Source organism: Silurus meridionalis, chromosome 23 (assembly GCF_014805685.1).
Source record: "Silurus meridionalis isolate SWU-2019-XX chromosome 23, ASM1480568v1, whole genome shotgun sequence".
In the NCBI taxonomy this organism is placed as follows: Eukaryota; Metazoa; Chordata; class Actinopteri; order Siluriformes; family Siluridae; genus Silurus; species Silurus meridionalis.
In genome coordinates, this window is record NC_060906.1 from 14379559 (window position 1) to 14396444 (window position 16886).

Here is a 16886-nt window from a genome sequence, read left to right on the forward strand (position 1 = left end):
GTGCGTTTAATTAGAAATACATTTATTATAGTGATGGAAAGATCGGATCGTTTTAGTATTTTTTTGGGTTATCTGGTTTATCAAAATAAACGAATCTTTTTTTGGAGTAATTTAGTTCATTTCGTTCTTTTGATCAGAAATAAAATAAAATGCTACATTTTCAATAAGCAAATCCCCCAATACGTCTACAATCCCAATATCTGATTTTAGTTCCGATAATAAAAATATGACAATGCAGCGAAGGACAAACTTTAATAAACATAATATTGAAATTTCATTTTAGAAATTTTTATTTATTTATTTATTTTATTTTTCGTAATACTCCTAAACAAACTACGAGAGAAAAAACTAGTAATTTCCCCGTGTCTTCGTGGTTGCACGGAAAGAGAAAAGGAAAATCAAAGGAAAACTAAAACAGAAAAAATGACGAATTATATTTGACACAGGAAGTTGACATTTTATGCAACCAGTCGAACGTGCCAAAAGGAGGCGCTAGATAGCTGAAAGATCAAACAGGTTCTTCTTCTTCTTCTTCTTCCTCTTCTTCTTCTTCTTCTGCCTCTTCTTCCTCTTCCTCTTCTTCTTCTTCTTCTTCTGCCTCTTCTTCTTCTTCCTCTTCCTCTTCTTCTTCTTCTTCTTCTTCCGGCTTCTCCCACTAGGGGTCGCCACAGCGGATCATCCGTCTCCATACCCCCCTGTCCTCTACATCTGCCTCTTTCACCCCAACTACCTGCATGTCTTCCCTCATCACATCCATAAACCTCCTCCTTGGTCTTCCTCTTTTCCTCCTTCCTGGTGGCTCTATCCTCAGCATTCTTCTACCGATATACCCCATGTACCTCCTCTGAACATGTCCAAACCATCTCAATCTCGCCTCCTCCACTTTGTCTCCAAAATGTCTTACATGCGCTGCCCCTCTAATAAACTCATTTCTAATCCTGTCCTCGTCACTCCCAATGAAAACCTCAAAATCTCCAGTTTTGCTACCTCTGGAAAAAGAAATGTCATCTTTCTCAATATCAGAGTGCTTAGAATATGGGGAGACTGGGGTTTTCAGCAAGAAATGTGAGAGATTTTGTGCTGAAGCTCCTCCCATACAAATGTACCATATAACTGCAAGCAGCTGATGAGGCCAGAATATGAAAACATCAGGCAAAGTTTCACGTTAAGCGTTTTTCCAACATATAAAGTAATTGCTTAATGTGAAGTAAATTGACAATAAAAGACCAAATTCAGTACACACCTCATTATTACCCATTATTTTATCTTGTGTGTTCAGGAGACCAAGTAGAAAGGGAGTAAGGCCAGGAACATTGGAAGGTTTAAACTGGTCTTTCATGGTGTGGATGGAAAGGGAAATGGTGAAGGGGTGATCCTGGAGAAAGAGTAAAGTAAGCATGTAGTGGAGGTGAAGAGAGTTTCTGATATGGTGATGAACGTGAAGCAGGAAGTTAAAGGGGTGATGATTAATGCCATCAGTGACTATAGAGTGAGTTAAAAGAAGTTGTGGAGAGTGTACCTAGGAAAGATAGATTGGTGATTTGGGCAGACTTTAATAGGCATGTAGGTGAAGGGAACAGAGGTGATGAGATGATGGGTAGGTATGGCCTTAAGGAGAGAAATGTAAAAGGGCAGATGGTGGTAGATTTTGCTAAAAGGATTAAAATAGCAGTGGTGAATATGTATTTTGAGAAGAAGGAGGATCATAGGGTGACCTATAAGAGTGGAGGAAGATGCACACAGGTGGACAGGTGGATGTTCTATGTAGGAGATGCAACCTGAATGAGATTGAGGACTGTAAGGTGTTGGCAGGGAACTGTGTAGGCTAGACAGCATCGGATGGTGGTCTGTAGGATGGCTTTAGAGGTGAAGAAGAGGAGGAGACTGAAAGAAGAATAAGATGGTGGAAACTGAAGGAGGAAGACTATAGTGTGAGGTTCAGGGAAGAGGTCAGACAGAGGCTCGTGGTGGTGAAGAGGTGCAGGATGATTGGGCAACTACTGCAGAAGTGATGAGGGAGACAGCTAGAAAGGTATTTGGTGTGACATTTGGAAATAGAAAGACAAAGAGGAAGTGGGTGGAAGAGGTGGAATGAGGAAGTGCAGGAGAGCACAAGGAGAAAGAGGTTGGTAAAACAGAATTAGGATCAGCAGAGTGATGAGAAAAGTAGGCAGGAGTACAAGGAGATGTGGCAGCAGGTAAAGAGGGATGTGGCGACAGCCAAGGAAAAGGCATATGAGGAGCTGTGTGACAAGCTGGACGCTAAGAAAGGAGAAAAGGATTTGTACCGATTGGCCAGGCAGAGGGACAGAGCTGGGAAGGATGTGCTGCAAGTTAGAGCAATAAAGGATGGAGATGGAAATGTGTTGACTAGTGAGGAGAGTGTGTTAAGATTGAAAGAGTATTTTGAGCAGCTAATGAATGAGGAAAATGAGAGAGAGAAGGTTGGATGGTGTGGAGATGGTGAAGCAGGAAGTGGATAGGATTAGTAAGGAGGAAGTGAGAGCAGTGATTAAGAGGATGAAAAGTGGAAAGTCATTTGGACCAAATGACTTACTGGTAGAAGCATAGAGATGTATAAGGACAGATGGCAGTGGAGTTTTTACCCAAATTTTTCCACAAGATTTTGGAAGGTGAGAGGATGCCTGAGGAATGGAGGAGTTTGCTGGTGCTGATCTTTAAGAACAAGGGCGATGTACAGATTTGCAGGAACTACAGGGGCATTAAGTTTAACAGTGCAAAGTAATGGAGAGTGTGTTAGAGAAGAAAAGAGTGCAGGCAGGGTGGAGTGGGTGGAAAAGAGTGGCAGGAGTGATTTGTGATAAAAGTGTGTCTGCAAGAATGAAAGGGAAAGTTTATAGGACTGTGTTGAGACCTGCAATGTTGTATGGATTAGAGACAGTGGCATTAAAGTAAGACAGGAGGTGGAGCTAGAGGTGGAACAGCTGAAGATGCTGAGATTTTCATTGGGAGTGACAAGGATGGACAGGATTAGAAATGAGTTTATAAAAGGGACAGCGCATGTGAAACATTTTGGAGACAAAGCAGGGGAGGCGAGATTGCGATGGTTTGGACATGTGCAGAGGATGGAGATGGGGTACATCAGTAGAATGCTGAGGATGGAGCCACCAGGAAGGAGGAAAAAAGGAAGGCCAAGAAGAAGGTGTATGGATGTGGTGAGGGAAGACATGCAGCTAGTTGGTTTGAAAGAGGCAGATGTAGAGGACAGGGGGGGTTAGAGTTAGACGGATGATCCGCTGTGGCGACACCTTATGGGAGAAGCTGAAAGATGTTCGCATACGCTTGTACTTTTCACTTTATTTAAAGTGGGTCTTCATCTATATTTAATTTACTGCCCTTCCAAAGTATTGCAACTGTGTGGATACATGCGCACAGTGTCATCTGTAGCACATCTGAAGTTAATAGTTAAGTAAAATCAAGGCAAGTGTCTCAGCAACCTCTTTATTATGAAATTAATTCAAAATAAAAAGCCTTCATTTCACATTTGGCTCTGAAATCAGTGATGACATTTGTGGGAGAAGAAAAAAGATTTCAGAATATTTCCTTCTTAACAAATATTTTCATCTGAAACAACTAAGAACACACTAAATCACACTAAAATTAAACAGTCGCACTTCTTTACAGAAAAGGAAGGAGAAAAAAAACTCAATTCCAAAACACATGCTCAGAACACGAAAACATGTCAAAAGACTGAGAATGTTGAAAGTAGCAATAAGAACAGGTAAAAGGGACTTCAACATCAATCCATTTCTGGGTTCCATTCATGTTGGGGGTGGTGGATAGTACTGGCCATACTGGCTGTACTGGCCCCAAGTGTTCGGACTTCCCCAAGAGTTGTATTGCTATATAAAAAAAAGAAAAAAGAAGAAACAAAGGTTATGAACAGAACACTGTACTGTACTCTACAGCAATTTAAGCAAATATTTTAATGACATGACTAATCACTGGAACAAACAAAAAGGCATTGCATAGTACTTATGGAAGCACACACCTGATACCAGTTATTATAGTTGTATCCTCCATGATTAGCTTGCATGTCTGGCATCATCTGACCAGATGCTGCAGAGCCATCATCAATGCGCTGCCTCTTTGAATCCGGCTCTTGTGACCTTTGTGACATGCAAAAAAGAAAAATAATAATAAAACTTAAATGTTGAAAAATGTTCATGATTTCTGTAAGAAAGACTAACAATTTATGCCCCAACAGAGCAGCATGTAAAACTGAAGTGTTAAAGAGTGAACATATAAAATGATCAATGAACCCCCAGTACAAATATTCAATACTTGACTTACCCATTTTCTGCTTTCCTCTTCAGAGACTCCTGCTCTTTTACAAGTTTCTGATGCTGTTCATAAGTGGCTACAAGCCTGGTTGAGAAAGGCAAAGCAGATTTTTAGATCTAGTTTTAAACATGATGCTAAGGTTGTAAAATGAATGTAATAAGTGGTGGGATAATTTTTTATCAGATGTTTAACTCACACATTTATATTGCTTCCAAAGTCCTCAAGAAACTCGACTTTTCGCTGTGAGAAAGTTACACGTGACTCTAACGGCATAGTGCTGGCAAGGGCCCGGTCAAAGCATGCCAAGATCTCTGCCTCATTCTGCTGCACGTCTCCACTGTACTCCAGCTCCAGCAGGTTCAGATAGAGCTTGGGACTGGTCTGTGGAGATTGGATCAGAGAGAGTGGGTTAAAGTTATAGACACATTCACAGCAGTAAAGAAAAAGAAAAAACTCCTAGAACCATTAAATCAACCAAGTTAACACGTTAAGTTCTTGTGGGAAAAAAAGCCAGGTTTACCTCATCCTTTTCGATGGCCTCTAGCAATACTTTTTTAGCCTTTCCAACATTCCTCTGTACTTTGAGGAATTGCCGAGCCAGCTTCACAGAGAAGAAGGTCGATTCGCTTCCATTTTTTGCGTTCTTGATGGCGTCCTCCAGAAGCGCTTCTGCCTCATCCAAGTTCCCATGACGGCGTTCGAGGCTAACACGACGTAGTCTCACCATGGCCAATCCCGGAACCGCCTCCTCTAGACTTTTCAGGATCCCTCGAGCCTCATCAATGTTCCCTAGAGAAATAACGGTACACCTCAATCTCAATTTCAAAAATTAAACTACCTCAAAATCCGTAGTCAATATTGGTTGAATAGCAATAACAATAAATCTCAAAGATCAGTGCTTAATATATAACAGCTAAGCAGCAACCATTAAGAAATTGTATAGCCTTTAAACGTTATGTACTTTAACATGGTTTAAGACTGTGAATCTGAGCAACACAATACCTACAGTTAGAATCCTGATATGCAGTTAAAATTATGTCTGTAAAATGGAAACCCTATATATTCTGTAACGCGTAACATGGTGGTGGTTAAAACGCCACACCCTGTGCTGCATTCATTACACTTCTCAGTCAGATCAAGACAAAAGGATTGAGTAATACCATTTGCATGCGTTAACAATAGGTGTGTAACTTCTTTCAGGCCTGGGAGCCTTGATCTTTATGCTGTAACATTCTTAATGCCAAATACTGTACACCAGCAGAACAATGAAGCTCACCTTGTTGTTCCTCAAACGCTGCCCAGAGAACATGGATGGTAGGCTTCTTTGGTAGATGGACAGTACATGCTTTTTTGAAGATGTGCCTCACTCCCTCTGTGCTGTAGCTCTCCAGGTACTTGGCATACTTTAGAGGTAAAGAAGGAAAGATGAGAAAGGGAGGTGTAGATAGAGAGGGGGATAGGGAAATAAAAGGTAGAAATGGGAAAAGAACACAGAAATTAAGTTTTCATTTCTGATCCCTGCACCGGTGAATTTCCATTGACAAGATCGTTTTGAGAATTTCTGTTTTAAACCCATCAGCACCTTCATGGAACCAATAAGATAAGTTTCTGTAAGGTAGTGGGAGACGGAGAGATGCAACGAAGTTGGCATATGCTGGAGTCAAATCTTGTGTGGCAAGCTGGCCATCCCCTAATACAACAGATACAGTCAAATATCAACGTTACACGCAAAGAGTGCAGGAAGTTTTACTGAGGAAGTGAAAACGTTGATTGGGGGGGACAGGAGGAACGCGAGTCTCTGCGAAAGGAACTCTATTTACCTTTATCCAAAACTCCTCGTACAGGGCACAGGCGATCAGGCAGCGCTCAAACAGAACCACTACACGTTCCGGTGTCCCATTCTCCAGCTCAAAGTCCAGGTACTCCCTCCAGTTGGTAAGCTGAGTCTTCTCCAAAGCTTTCACATGGAAATATGGACGCTTGATCTAGTGAAAGGTTTGAAAAGGAGTTCAAAAATCGCTGTTAAGAAATGCTAACCAACTTCCTAACCATATGTACAATAATAATCTAAAAAGGTGTTTTTAAATCAACACTTACCCCTTCTTCAAAGGCCCATCGCTTGCTGACCTCGTGTTCATTGTGGTTAAAAATCTCTTGACGCGTCTCGATCACCTTATGCCTCATGTTCTCGATCTCTGTGACTCTCTAGAGGAGAAATGGACAATTATGCGACATCGCATTACAGCACGCTCGACTTATCTCGAGTGACGTGCAAACTGCATATTCAGCTACCAAGGTTTTACATCACCATGAGCTCGAGAGAAATTAGCAGCATCTTGCGCTGGGATAAGTACGGTATGCACACCCTGCACATCAGCTGTCGCCCAAGCCGAGGGAGGGCTGAGGGACGGTGTCATTCTGTCACGGTCCCATCCCACTTTTAGATCGACTCCCTGATTGGATGCCAACTTGGATCCTCAGGTATTCATTGGCTGCTAACGGAAAGACACCTCTTCAAACCTGTACAGTTTTGCTTCTCTCCAGGATCAGGTAGGATCCTCCCTATCCCTGCCATGTTTAATACCCACAAACAATCCAGCTTGGCCTCTTACCTTTGCTGGGTCTGGAAGGTCCTCTGTGCCTGGTGGTAACTCCTCACTGGGGACTTCCTCCTCTCCCTCTCCACTGGGCTTATTGGCAGCTGCAAGTTCCAACCTCAGCTGAACAAATTCCTCTTCAGACAGGAAGTGCTTGGGATTATTGTTTTGCACATGATCCTTAAACCTGGAATAACACAATGGACACAGTTAACTGTGGAATGTCAAATATGCATTCCACCAACATTAATATAAAGCTTATTAACCCAATCACGTCTACAGTGTTGCATCGGTTGGACTCATAATAGACACAGACATACTACAAACCTCTGGAAGTGTTGGGAGTACAGCTGAGTTGGAATACCCAGGACACGGTCATAAATTGCTGTAACATTGGCCAACTTCCCCTGCTCAGTCTCCCAGCTGATATAAGCTTCCCACAGACGATCTGACCTGAAGTCTGTACCTGCAGCAAGAACTGCATGCTCGTAGGCACTGGAAAAATAAAGAAATAATTTACGTATATATTCTTTACATAATAACATGGAACCTAAAATACAAAACCATACAAAAGATGATTTACATATTTTTGGCCATCCATCTAGACCTGCAGACGATATACTTACGCTCGTATGCGATTCTCAGCCTCTCCATCACTCGTGTCTTGGTTCTCTTTTAAGAAAGTTATATAATGAATCCAAAGGTCAACGCTGAGGGGGATGGCCTGCAGACCTCTGCGATACACCTTAGGAGAGAAGAAAAAGTTAGCCACAAGGCAATCAAGTATTGTAACGTAATTGCATTGAACAAAATCTAAAGTAAATTAAAGTGTGGGTGTATTTTATGAGACACTTTACCTCATCAGCCTCCTGTATGCAACCATGCTTCTTTTCTATGTCTGCATATTTCTTCCAGTAGCCATAACAATAGGGATAGTGTAGAAAGAAGGCATCAAACGCCTTTCTTGAGGCCAGCAGGTGATTCTGGAAAAACATATGCATGGCTTTTAATATTAGAACTGACCATGACATGCTCTTGGTAATTCAATGAAAAGATTAAACATGACACTTGCCTCTTGTTCAACATATTGCAGAAGGTAAACCCATCCATTAAAGTCCTCAGGATCATCCTCCACTACCTTATAGAGCCTCTCAAAGTCAGTGGGGAGTAAAGATTTTGACACCGAGGCATCTCCTCCCTCACTTTCTTCTTTGGACCCATCCTCAAGCTCCATATTTGCAGGGCTATCCGAACTGCCTGTTTCAGCTTGTTTTTCTGAGCTCAGCTCTGAATCTTTAAGGTCCACCTCTGCAGTCTGTCCATTTGTTCCTGGCTGATTTCCATCATCAACATATGACGAATTGTCCTGCTGTTCAGATAGGGCAGATTTTTGCTCCGGTGCAGAATTTGAATGCCCATCTACCGAGTACTGCTGGTACTGCTCTGGGTGGCCCTGTTCTGGGTCCTGTTGATTTGCAAGAGCAGCAAAAGAGTCAGGCACTTGGTCCATTGTCCACTGAGCTTCAGGAGCCAAGTTAGAAAGGTCAGGGACAAAGCCATCTTCTGCACCTTCCATAGCAGTAGCACCCCCATTGTCAGAGGCACTTGTGCCAACCATAGCGGTCATGGCCTCGTCCGAAAATGGCAGATCTAAAGAGATACAAAATAATTAATTCAGGAAGTTATGGTAAAACATATCAAATTTCAAATCCCACCGATTTCCGATCAGTCATAAGGTCTGTTATACATACATGGTAATGCAGAGTTTCGTGTTTGTATACCGTGTCAAATCCAGCTTATATTGCTATATAGAACACCACACCATTGATCTTTCATCTATGTATGCAGCACAGTGTTAAATATTCAATAGTGGTAAACATCTGGGTCATTCCACAGCTGTATACATTACAAAATCAGAAAGAAAAAAAAATCTGCTCAAGTGGAACAAATGGACACTTGCGATTTTTAACCACATGCCGAGTGTCAGTGTATAATGTGGTTGAGTGGATGGTCCTGAGATGCATCTAAAAAAAAAAAAAAAAAAACATGGGAATGCGATTGAACTGGTCAGACCACAAAATGAACCTAAGCTCAGGTTATTTACATCATTTCACTTGTGATAGGATTACCTGAGACCAATATTAATACCTGGAGGAAGTGATACTTGATCCAGCTCAATCAAAAACAAATGTGCCTTAAAACTAGAGTCTGTCGACGAAGCAGAAACTCGTGAGTATGTGAGGTGAGAAAATCTGCTCAAGCAAAGTAATGGAGATGTCCGTTTTCCCACCTACCAGCAGTGATTAGATACAAAAGGTTCACGTGTCCCAACAAATGCCCTTTTGGGACATCTTTCAAAGCTAGTTTCCCCATGTTTCGAATTTTCCGGACATCATTTTGGCCGAGTCCCCACACACACACACACACACACACACACACCACAAATCAACAGCCCTTCGCGCTCGGATTTAAGTTCAAGCACCTACCACGAGCTAGCGCTTTAGCCGTCTAGGCAATCTCTAACATTTAAGACAATTATAGGGGAAACTAACATGTCAACACGAGGTGTGTCTCTGATAATACCCATCTGGCCGTTAATGTAAAAGGACCCGTGTTGTTAGCGCCATTAAAGCCATATTACACTGGAGAGTTGTTTAATAATTACCAAACAGCTAGCAAGCTAATCCATTTTGGCTCATTAACCATATGATAGAACGTCACAGCAAATAATCCCCGAAGTCAAGTGTGTATTGTGCACGTGGGAAGAAAAATGAATATAGACGATGCATGATATTTATATATATTTTTTTATATTAGCGCATGCTAATCTAGCTAACGGCGTCGCTTTGGTTGTGAGGCCTAGTCCGGTTAGCCACGAAGCTAACCGCTAATACACACTGTCGTCGAGAGCACTGCAAATTAAATTCGATCCATGCACAATTTTACTTTAAACGAATGCAAAACATCCACACGGGCGTCTACGTACCAGATTGTTCCATTAAATTGTGTTCGCTGACCGATTTCTTTCCGCTTTCGAAGTTATCTGTTGAACGACATGTGGCCGCGTTGCCGAGCTCGTTCTCTACACCTCCCCCTCACACCACCGCGCTGCTACACAAGGGCACAGCCGCCGTGCGCATGCGCACTATGACCACTGCTGCTTAATGGGCGGGTAAAGTGGCCAGGTGTGAACGCCTAAGCTGCTTTTGGGGCCTGTTCCCGGCTTTGAACTCAAGCGCATTTTACCGAATTATCTGCTGATTACCCACTCACATATTGTGAACTTGTTCAATGTAATGTTATTATTATGACTTCCGTATTGAACCAAAGCAAACACTTTTCAGCAAGCATCAAAAATTACAATCTTTCAATAGAAACGAATGAGAAAACAAACATGTCAGCAGTCACCCAAGAACACCTGGTGTCATTAATAAAACTCTTCAAGAGCTCAAAAGCTATCTATCTATCTATCTATCTATCTATCTATCTATCTATCTATCTATCTATCTATCTATCTATCTATCTATCATCACAGTGGTTCTTAACCTGGGTTCGGTGAGTCAGTCTCAGGGGTTCGGCGGAGGTCAAGACACACACCCGACTCATATGATTCGTGATGACATGCCCCGCTTAAGAAGGGTTCGGTGGATGCGCATATGAAACTGGTGGGGGTCAGTACCTCCAACAAGGTTAAGAACCACTGATCTATAATGTATTTATTACATTTTTTTATCAGTTACATTTTTGTTTGACTAAAACAATGTAGCTAAATGCTTTTAATTTATTTGAACAAAAATGCAAAAACATTGATCTATATAAATAACTATGATGTGTAAGATGCTATTTACAATATTATACAAATTATTTACAAATAATCCAATAAAATAGCACAAACAAACATTGTACAGAAATGTTATGTATAAATCTAGATGCATATTATGGAATATTATACATTGTTCTAGAAGTGGAATCAGTTACACTACTAAATTTTCAGTACATTAAGTTTAACTTTACAAATACTGGTTGTATATTACAGACACACATTGGTTTTGGGTTAGTATTTACAGCGATTGAGGTCAAGTGAAATATTTGTGCAATCATAAGTGAAATAATCCTCATGCAAATGTGGCAAACTGCAGCAGATGTTTGTATCTAAGGCCGCTATATATATATATATATATATATATATATATATATATATATATATATATATATATATATATATATATATAATGAGAAAACAAACAGGAATATCTACCAAGAAATGATAAGTGATTTATTACAGGGGGAAATATGATCAAATAGAAAACAATGCTGTGCATCAATGATTAATGAACATGCATTGTTTGTACAAATGTTAACAACATGTTGCATTTAAGCAATTTCTATCTTTTTTTTTTTCCAAGAGTCAGGACCAGAGATGGCCAAAGTACACACATTCTTCACTCAAGTAGAAGAACAGATACTCATGTTTTCAAAAACTCTGGTAAAAGTTAAAGTACTGACTACACATTTTTTACTCCAGGTAAAGAAGTTTGGGCTCTAACATGAACTTAAATAAAAAGTAGCCATTACTACTAACTGTTTTAGTGTCACATTGGTAACTGGACCTCACATCATATCAATATAATAATACAAAATAATTTAAAATGTTGTTATCTAATGGATGTGTCCAGGTGAAACAACCATCATATAGAACACAAGTAGAGAAAAGATGACGATCAGGTTTCAGTTATCGGTCATGTTTACATCGCTGACTCCTCCTGTCTAATTCACGTTAGCCATTCTACTTTTTGCCTTCTGCCGTGCTTGTTGTTAGCTTCATAACCTAGTTTATGTCTCTAGTGTGTGAGAGCCAGAAAATGATACACCAGTGGTAGGTTGAAAAAGCTGCACAATGTCAAGAAATAGGTTGATGAGCTAAAAACAACATGCAACGAAAAGAAAAACATTGATCATGTCAGCAAATAGTAATAAGTAAAATAAAGTAACAAGCCTGGTTTGAAAATGTAAGAAGTAGGAAGTACAGATATTTGTGTCACAAACAAATGTAATGAATGAAAGTAAAACATTGTCAGAAAAAAAGTAGTAAAAGTAAAGTACTGATACCAGAAAAATCTACTTGAGTACAATAACTTAGTTACTTCCTGTAGCGACATTGTATTTGTATTTGCCAGTACAAGCTGGTGCTGTTGGTTCCTGTGCTGGTTCTGAAAAAGTAGAATAAAAATAAGTTTGCTACAAAACTTCTTTGTTGAATCAAGAAACATTACACTTCCAACCTCTAGTAAGGACTGCAGTGGTTCTGGAAACACTGAAAATGATGTAGAAATACAACCTGGTTGGGATTCCAGTCCACTACAGGACACCATGTACACACAGTAATTGATATTATTAGCTAGAATAGCCAATACACTTACTAGCAGGTTTATAGGAGGAGAAAGGAAACAAGAGCAACCCAAAGTGGGACAGTAGTAGCTCAGTGGTTAATGCTCTTGGTTACTGATCAAAAAGTCAGGGGGTCAAGCCCAACTTCCACCAAGCTGACATTCTTGGGTCCCTAAGCAAGGCCTTTAACCCTCTGTGCTCCAGGGGTGCTGTATCATGGCTGACCCTGTGCTCTGACCCCAGCTTCCTAACATTGATGGGATATCCACAGAAAGAATTTCACTGCGCTCTAATGTACGTACATGTGGCAAGTATGAAGCACCTACAGTACAAAAGATTTGTGTTAGTACAGACGGAATTGTCTATATAATACTAAATAATGTGCATGCAAACACTGAATTGTTTTAGCCACAATATGTGCAAAACAGCAATTTTGTGCAGTGTGTATTCGTTTGTGTGTTTGTGTGTGTCTGGATGTTGTGTTGAGGGGTGGAATGAGTTAAAAACAGTTTATTTCCTATTTGATCTTCTTCTTTTAAGAGAAAACATTGTACGAATAGTGTATTGTTACTATTTTGGTGTTACAATGAAAAAAAAAAAAAGATTTTTTCAATAATAAATAAAGAGCATTATTTAAAATCTGTATGACGTCAGCGGGCCACTCCTCCCATCCTCACGTAAAATGACGCCACCGAGCCGGTTTTTCCTCTGGTAGGTTGTACGTCTGTGGTGTAGCGTCTTGAAAAGGAACCACGTGATTGTGTAAAAAAAAAAAAAAAATCGTGCGTTGCATTTTGTGGTGCACGTTTAGAACTCGGATTAGTAGACGCTCCCGAGGCGGTGAAGCGGAAGCGCGGCTGGATACGTGAATGACGTCCATTTCATTCACGCACAGACTGACTCGAGCTTGAGCCCTCGCGCAGCGCGAGCGCTAAATGGCGTAAAGCGCACGAGCGCTCCAGAGGAAGTGGCGGGTGAAGCAGGTCCGCACCTTTTCCGGTAACAGCGCGCGACTGAGGGACTGAACAGAGACACACAGAGAGACTGGAGGGGGACCGAAGAGGAGCGGGGATAGCGGATTTGTGGGAGTCTGGCGCGTTTGGAAGGTAATGTGATCTTTTTCTCGCCCTCCCGGTTTTGTCATTTTCGCAGCGGGTTGCTGTATTTCAGGGGGGAAGTAGGCGACGGAGCGAGCGATTAAAGTTGCTGCTCGGTCCGTGTTTGTTACCCCTCCCTTTTCTCAACGGCTCTTGTGTTTCAGGGGGAGAAGACACGGAGAACGGAAACTCGGATGAATCAATGACCTTTGGAGGAGTTCTTTTGGTTTTCTTTCTTCTCGCCGTTGCCGGCTGAACGCCTTCCAGTTTGCTGCTACGCCATTAAGAGCACAATGGTCACCGTGTACTCTTGAAGGGAATCCCGGGCGCTTGAATGAGGAGTCGAGAGCCGGAGAGCACAAGGAGGAAGTCGGAGCTGCTGCTGTGGGCCGCTGTGTGCGCTGAAGTCTGAACCACATTCAGCTAAAAAGTGGATTTTTCTTTTTCTTTTTTTTCTTTTTTTTCTTTCAGAAGGTTTTGAGACACCCAGACACTGAGACAGGTTCAGAAGGTTTATCCACACCTTCTTATTTCTTTAACTTCAATATCTTTCATTCCTCTGAAGTATGCAAATCGATTGATCTCAGAAGTTCGTATCAAAGAAAAGCCATACTTTTGGTTTGCAAAGCAATAGTTTTGCAGTCTGTTACAGTATCAAAGAATTGCTGGTGTTGCGTTAAAAGCTGAAGTATTACAAGTAGCACATAACATAGCCAAAGGTACGTTACCAAAAAAAAACAGACCTTTTTTTCTTTCTTTATAATAAACATAATATATGCACAACCAACAAGATGGGGAAAATGCTTTCGAAGATCTTTGGAAACAAGGAGATGAGAATATTGATGCTTGGACTTGACGCGGCTGGTAAGACGACCATCCTTTACAAACTCAAACTGGGACAGTCGGTGACGACCATTCCGACCGTGGGCTTCAATGTGGAAACGGTCACTTATAAGAATGTGAAGTTTAACGTGTGGGATGTGGGAGGTCAGGACAAGATACGACCGCTTTGGCGGCACTACTACACAGGCACACAGGGGCTCATCTTTGTGGTGGACTGCGCTGACAGAGATCGCATCGACGAGGCCAGACAGGAGCTGCACCGCATCATCAATGACCGTGAGATGAGGGACGCCATCATCTTGATATTTGCCAACAAGCAAGATCTTCCTGATGCAATGAAGCCACACGAGATCCAGGAGAAGCTTGGCTTGACCCGTATCCGAGACAGGAATTGGTATGTGCAGCCCTCATGCGCTACCACGGGTGATGGACTATACGAGGGCCTGACCTGGCTCACTTCAAATTATAAATCTTAATGTACTGCTCAGTTGAACTGGTCAGTGCAAGAGAAATAGATAGATTAAAAAAAAACTAAAATGAGCAAGAATAAGAAAATCAAACGGAATCATTTAACAAATACTTTGTTTTGCAAATGTTGGCAAAAAAAAAAAAGTTTGCTTATAATCCTAATTCTGTTGATTTTTGATCATGCCCTGTAACAATTTTCTTTTGTGTTATGTACCAATCCTTTTGGTTGGCGCTTACATTTGCTTTTGGCACTATTACAATTATATTACATTTAAATGCCACTCCTTCGTTTTCAGATTACATGAAAGGGTTCTTTTGGAAACGTAGAGCTGTAGCTTTCTATTGCTCTTATTAAGATTTCTTTTGCCTTTGCAGTTTTTTGTGATCCCCGATCATCTTTTCTTTTATCCACAGCACCATTATTATGTTCGTTTTCTGCTTGTCTTTTGAGTTCATGGAAGTCTGACTTTGCCTATGAATGTAGTAGGAGTTGCCACCCACCCTTGTCTCACAACTCGCACACTCCAAGGTCTCTTTTCATTTCAGACACGTTATCTGTCCCAGAATGGCATCATGACTTCCAATTTTTTCATTTGTCATCATGTCTGAAGAATTCAGAAATGTAAAGAGTAAAAGCTGTCCTTTTTTGTGTGAGGTGTTTTAACAGGAAGACGATTTGCTGTCTCAGTTCAGTACCTCCATGTTTATTTAAAAACAAAACAACAACTTTGAATTAATATCCCATTTTCCCTCATTTTGTGACACTGGCTATGGTTTGGTCTTTAAGAGGGTGGAGATTCCACTGTTAATGAGTATTTAAAATGTTTGTTTCTTCGGGAAGCGCGGACAAAAGGTGTTTCACAATAGATGAGCCAACATGACTAAGAGCTGTGTGGAATTTACAGAGGGAGAGATGCCTGTAATGGTGTCAGTACAAGGGCCATTTGCTGACGTGAGCAATTCAGCATTTCTGCTCTGACCTTGTGCAACAAAAAGTGTTTACTAACCCTACTACCTTTACTCACCTAGATCTTTCATGGTGCTCTGGATTCTGATCTGCAAATACAATACCCATCAGCTGCACGGTGCTGGCCGACAAGCCTGTTTGTTTCAATAAATAATTTGTTGTATTATTTACAGCAATGTGTTATGCCGAAGAAAGAATCGTATTCCCATTCAACAATAAAACTGCACATTCTTGAGACTGTCAGTACAAAATAGATGTTGATTTATTTTTTCACTTGATTTTTTTCAGAACATTCTCAGAAATAGAAAAGAAAATTGTTTCAGTATTAGGTCAGTGTTGGCCTGTTTTATTTCAGAGGTCTTCTGTTGTATTTTGTGGAAGGGCTGTTTCAGCTTAACTATAGAAACCTGCATACAACATAAACGCTCTCTTGCTTGGTTTAGCGAATTAAACAAAACCTGAACTTCCTCAGTTCAGATTGATTTTTTTTTTTTTTTTTTTTATAAGTTGCATTTTTAAAAATTCACACATTAATCTTAAGTTTTAGTTTAGATGAAGTTTGGGTGTTTTAAAGCTTTTTTACATCATGTTTCAGAAGACAATTATATATCAAGAAAGAGTTCAGACTCGGTCAGGATAAAGTGCATTTTGTAATAATTTTGCGCTCCTGCAACAGTTAATGATTATTAACAACGTCTACATGTCACTGGGTTAATAGGGTTTAGACAAAGAACAGTGTAAAAATATGTATTGACAAAATAGTGCATATATATATATAATTTGTCATCACATTAAGACCAGCATTGATGTTTCCTGTGATTAGATCAAAGATATGCTGTTCTTTTTATTTTGATAGCCCCCTGTAAACATTTTCCATTTGATAGTAAACTGCTCAGGCTGATTTCAAAGCGCTTAGAAGAACGTTGAATACTAGATGACATCATTATCTAGAAGTAGGAACTACTGAATTAAGCCATTGACGCTCTCACACCTATGACATTCTTGCTTATGGTGTAGTAAAAAATGTAAAAGGGGGTTCAACCAGTACTGTTTTACAGTACTGTAGTATGGTAATCATATCATGCCCAGGTTTGTAGTGTTCATTGGTTTTTGCTAGTCTCTATTGGTGACCTGAGAGTCTACAATCTAGTATTGCAATAAGCGAATGCCAAGCCAAAGCTGCATATCACTGAATATATTTATCAAGTGAAAGTTGCTTTG

At 40.6% G+C, this 16886-nt stretch overlaps 2 protein-coding genes across 2 annotated transcripts; one reads left to right on the forward strand and one right to left on the reverse strand.

Annotated features, from left to right (window-relative positions):
• Positions 1–3448: 3448 nt before the first annotated feature.
• Positions 3449–10043, reverse strand: prpf39 (PRP39 pre-mRNA processing factor 39 homolog (yeast)). Its single transcript, XM_046836694.1, has 14 exons — positions 9889–10043; positions 7975–8552; positions 7760–7885; positions 7529–7647; positions 7230–7397; positions 6918–7089; positions 6403–6510; positions 6126–6290; positions 5582–5708; positions 4826–5094; positions 4502–4686; positions 4315–4389; positions 4013–4130; positions 3449–3863 (listed from the first exon to the last, which is right to left on the reverse strand). The coding sequence occupies exons 1-14, from the start codon at positions 9899–9901 to the stop codon at positions 3783–3785; spliced, it is 2304 nt and encodes a 767-aa protein (XP_046692650.1). The 5' UTR covers positions 9902–10043; the 3' UTR covers positions 3449–3782.
• A 2982-nt stretch (positions 10044–13025) lies between these two features.
• Positions 13026–15900, forward strand: arf6a (ADP-ribosylation factor 6a). Its single transcript, XM_046836656.1, has 2 exons — positions 13026–13396; positions 13552–15900. The coding sequence occupies exon 2, from the start codon at positions 14179–14181 to the stop codon at positions 14704–14706; it is 528 nt and encodes a 175-aa protein (XP_046692612.1). The 5' UTR covers positions 13026–13396; positions 13552–14178; the 3' UTR covers positions 14707–15900.
• Positions 15901–16886: the final 986 nt, after the last annotated feature.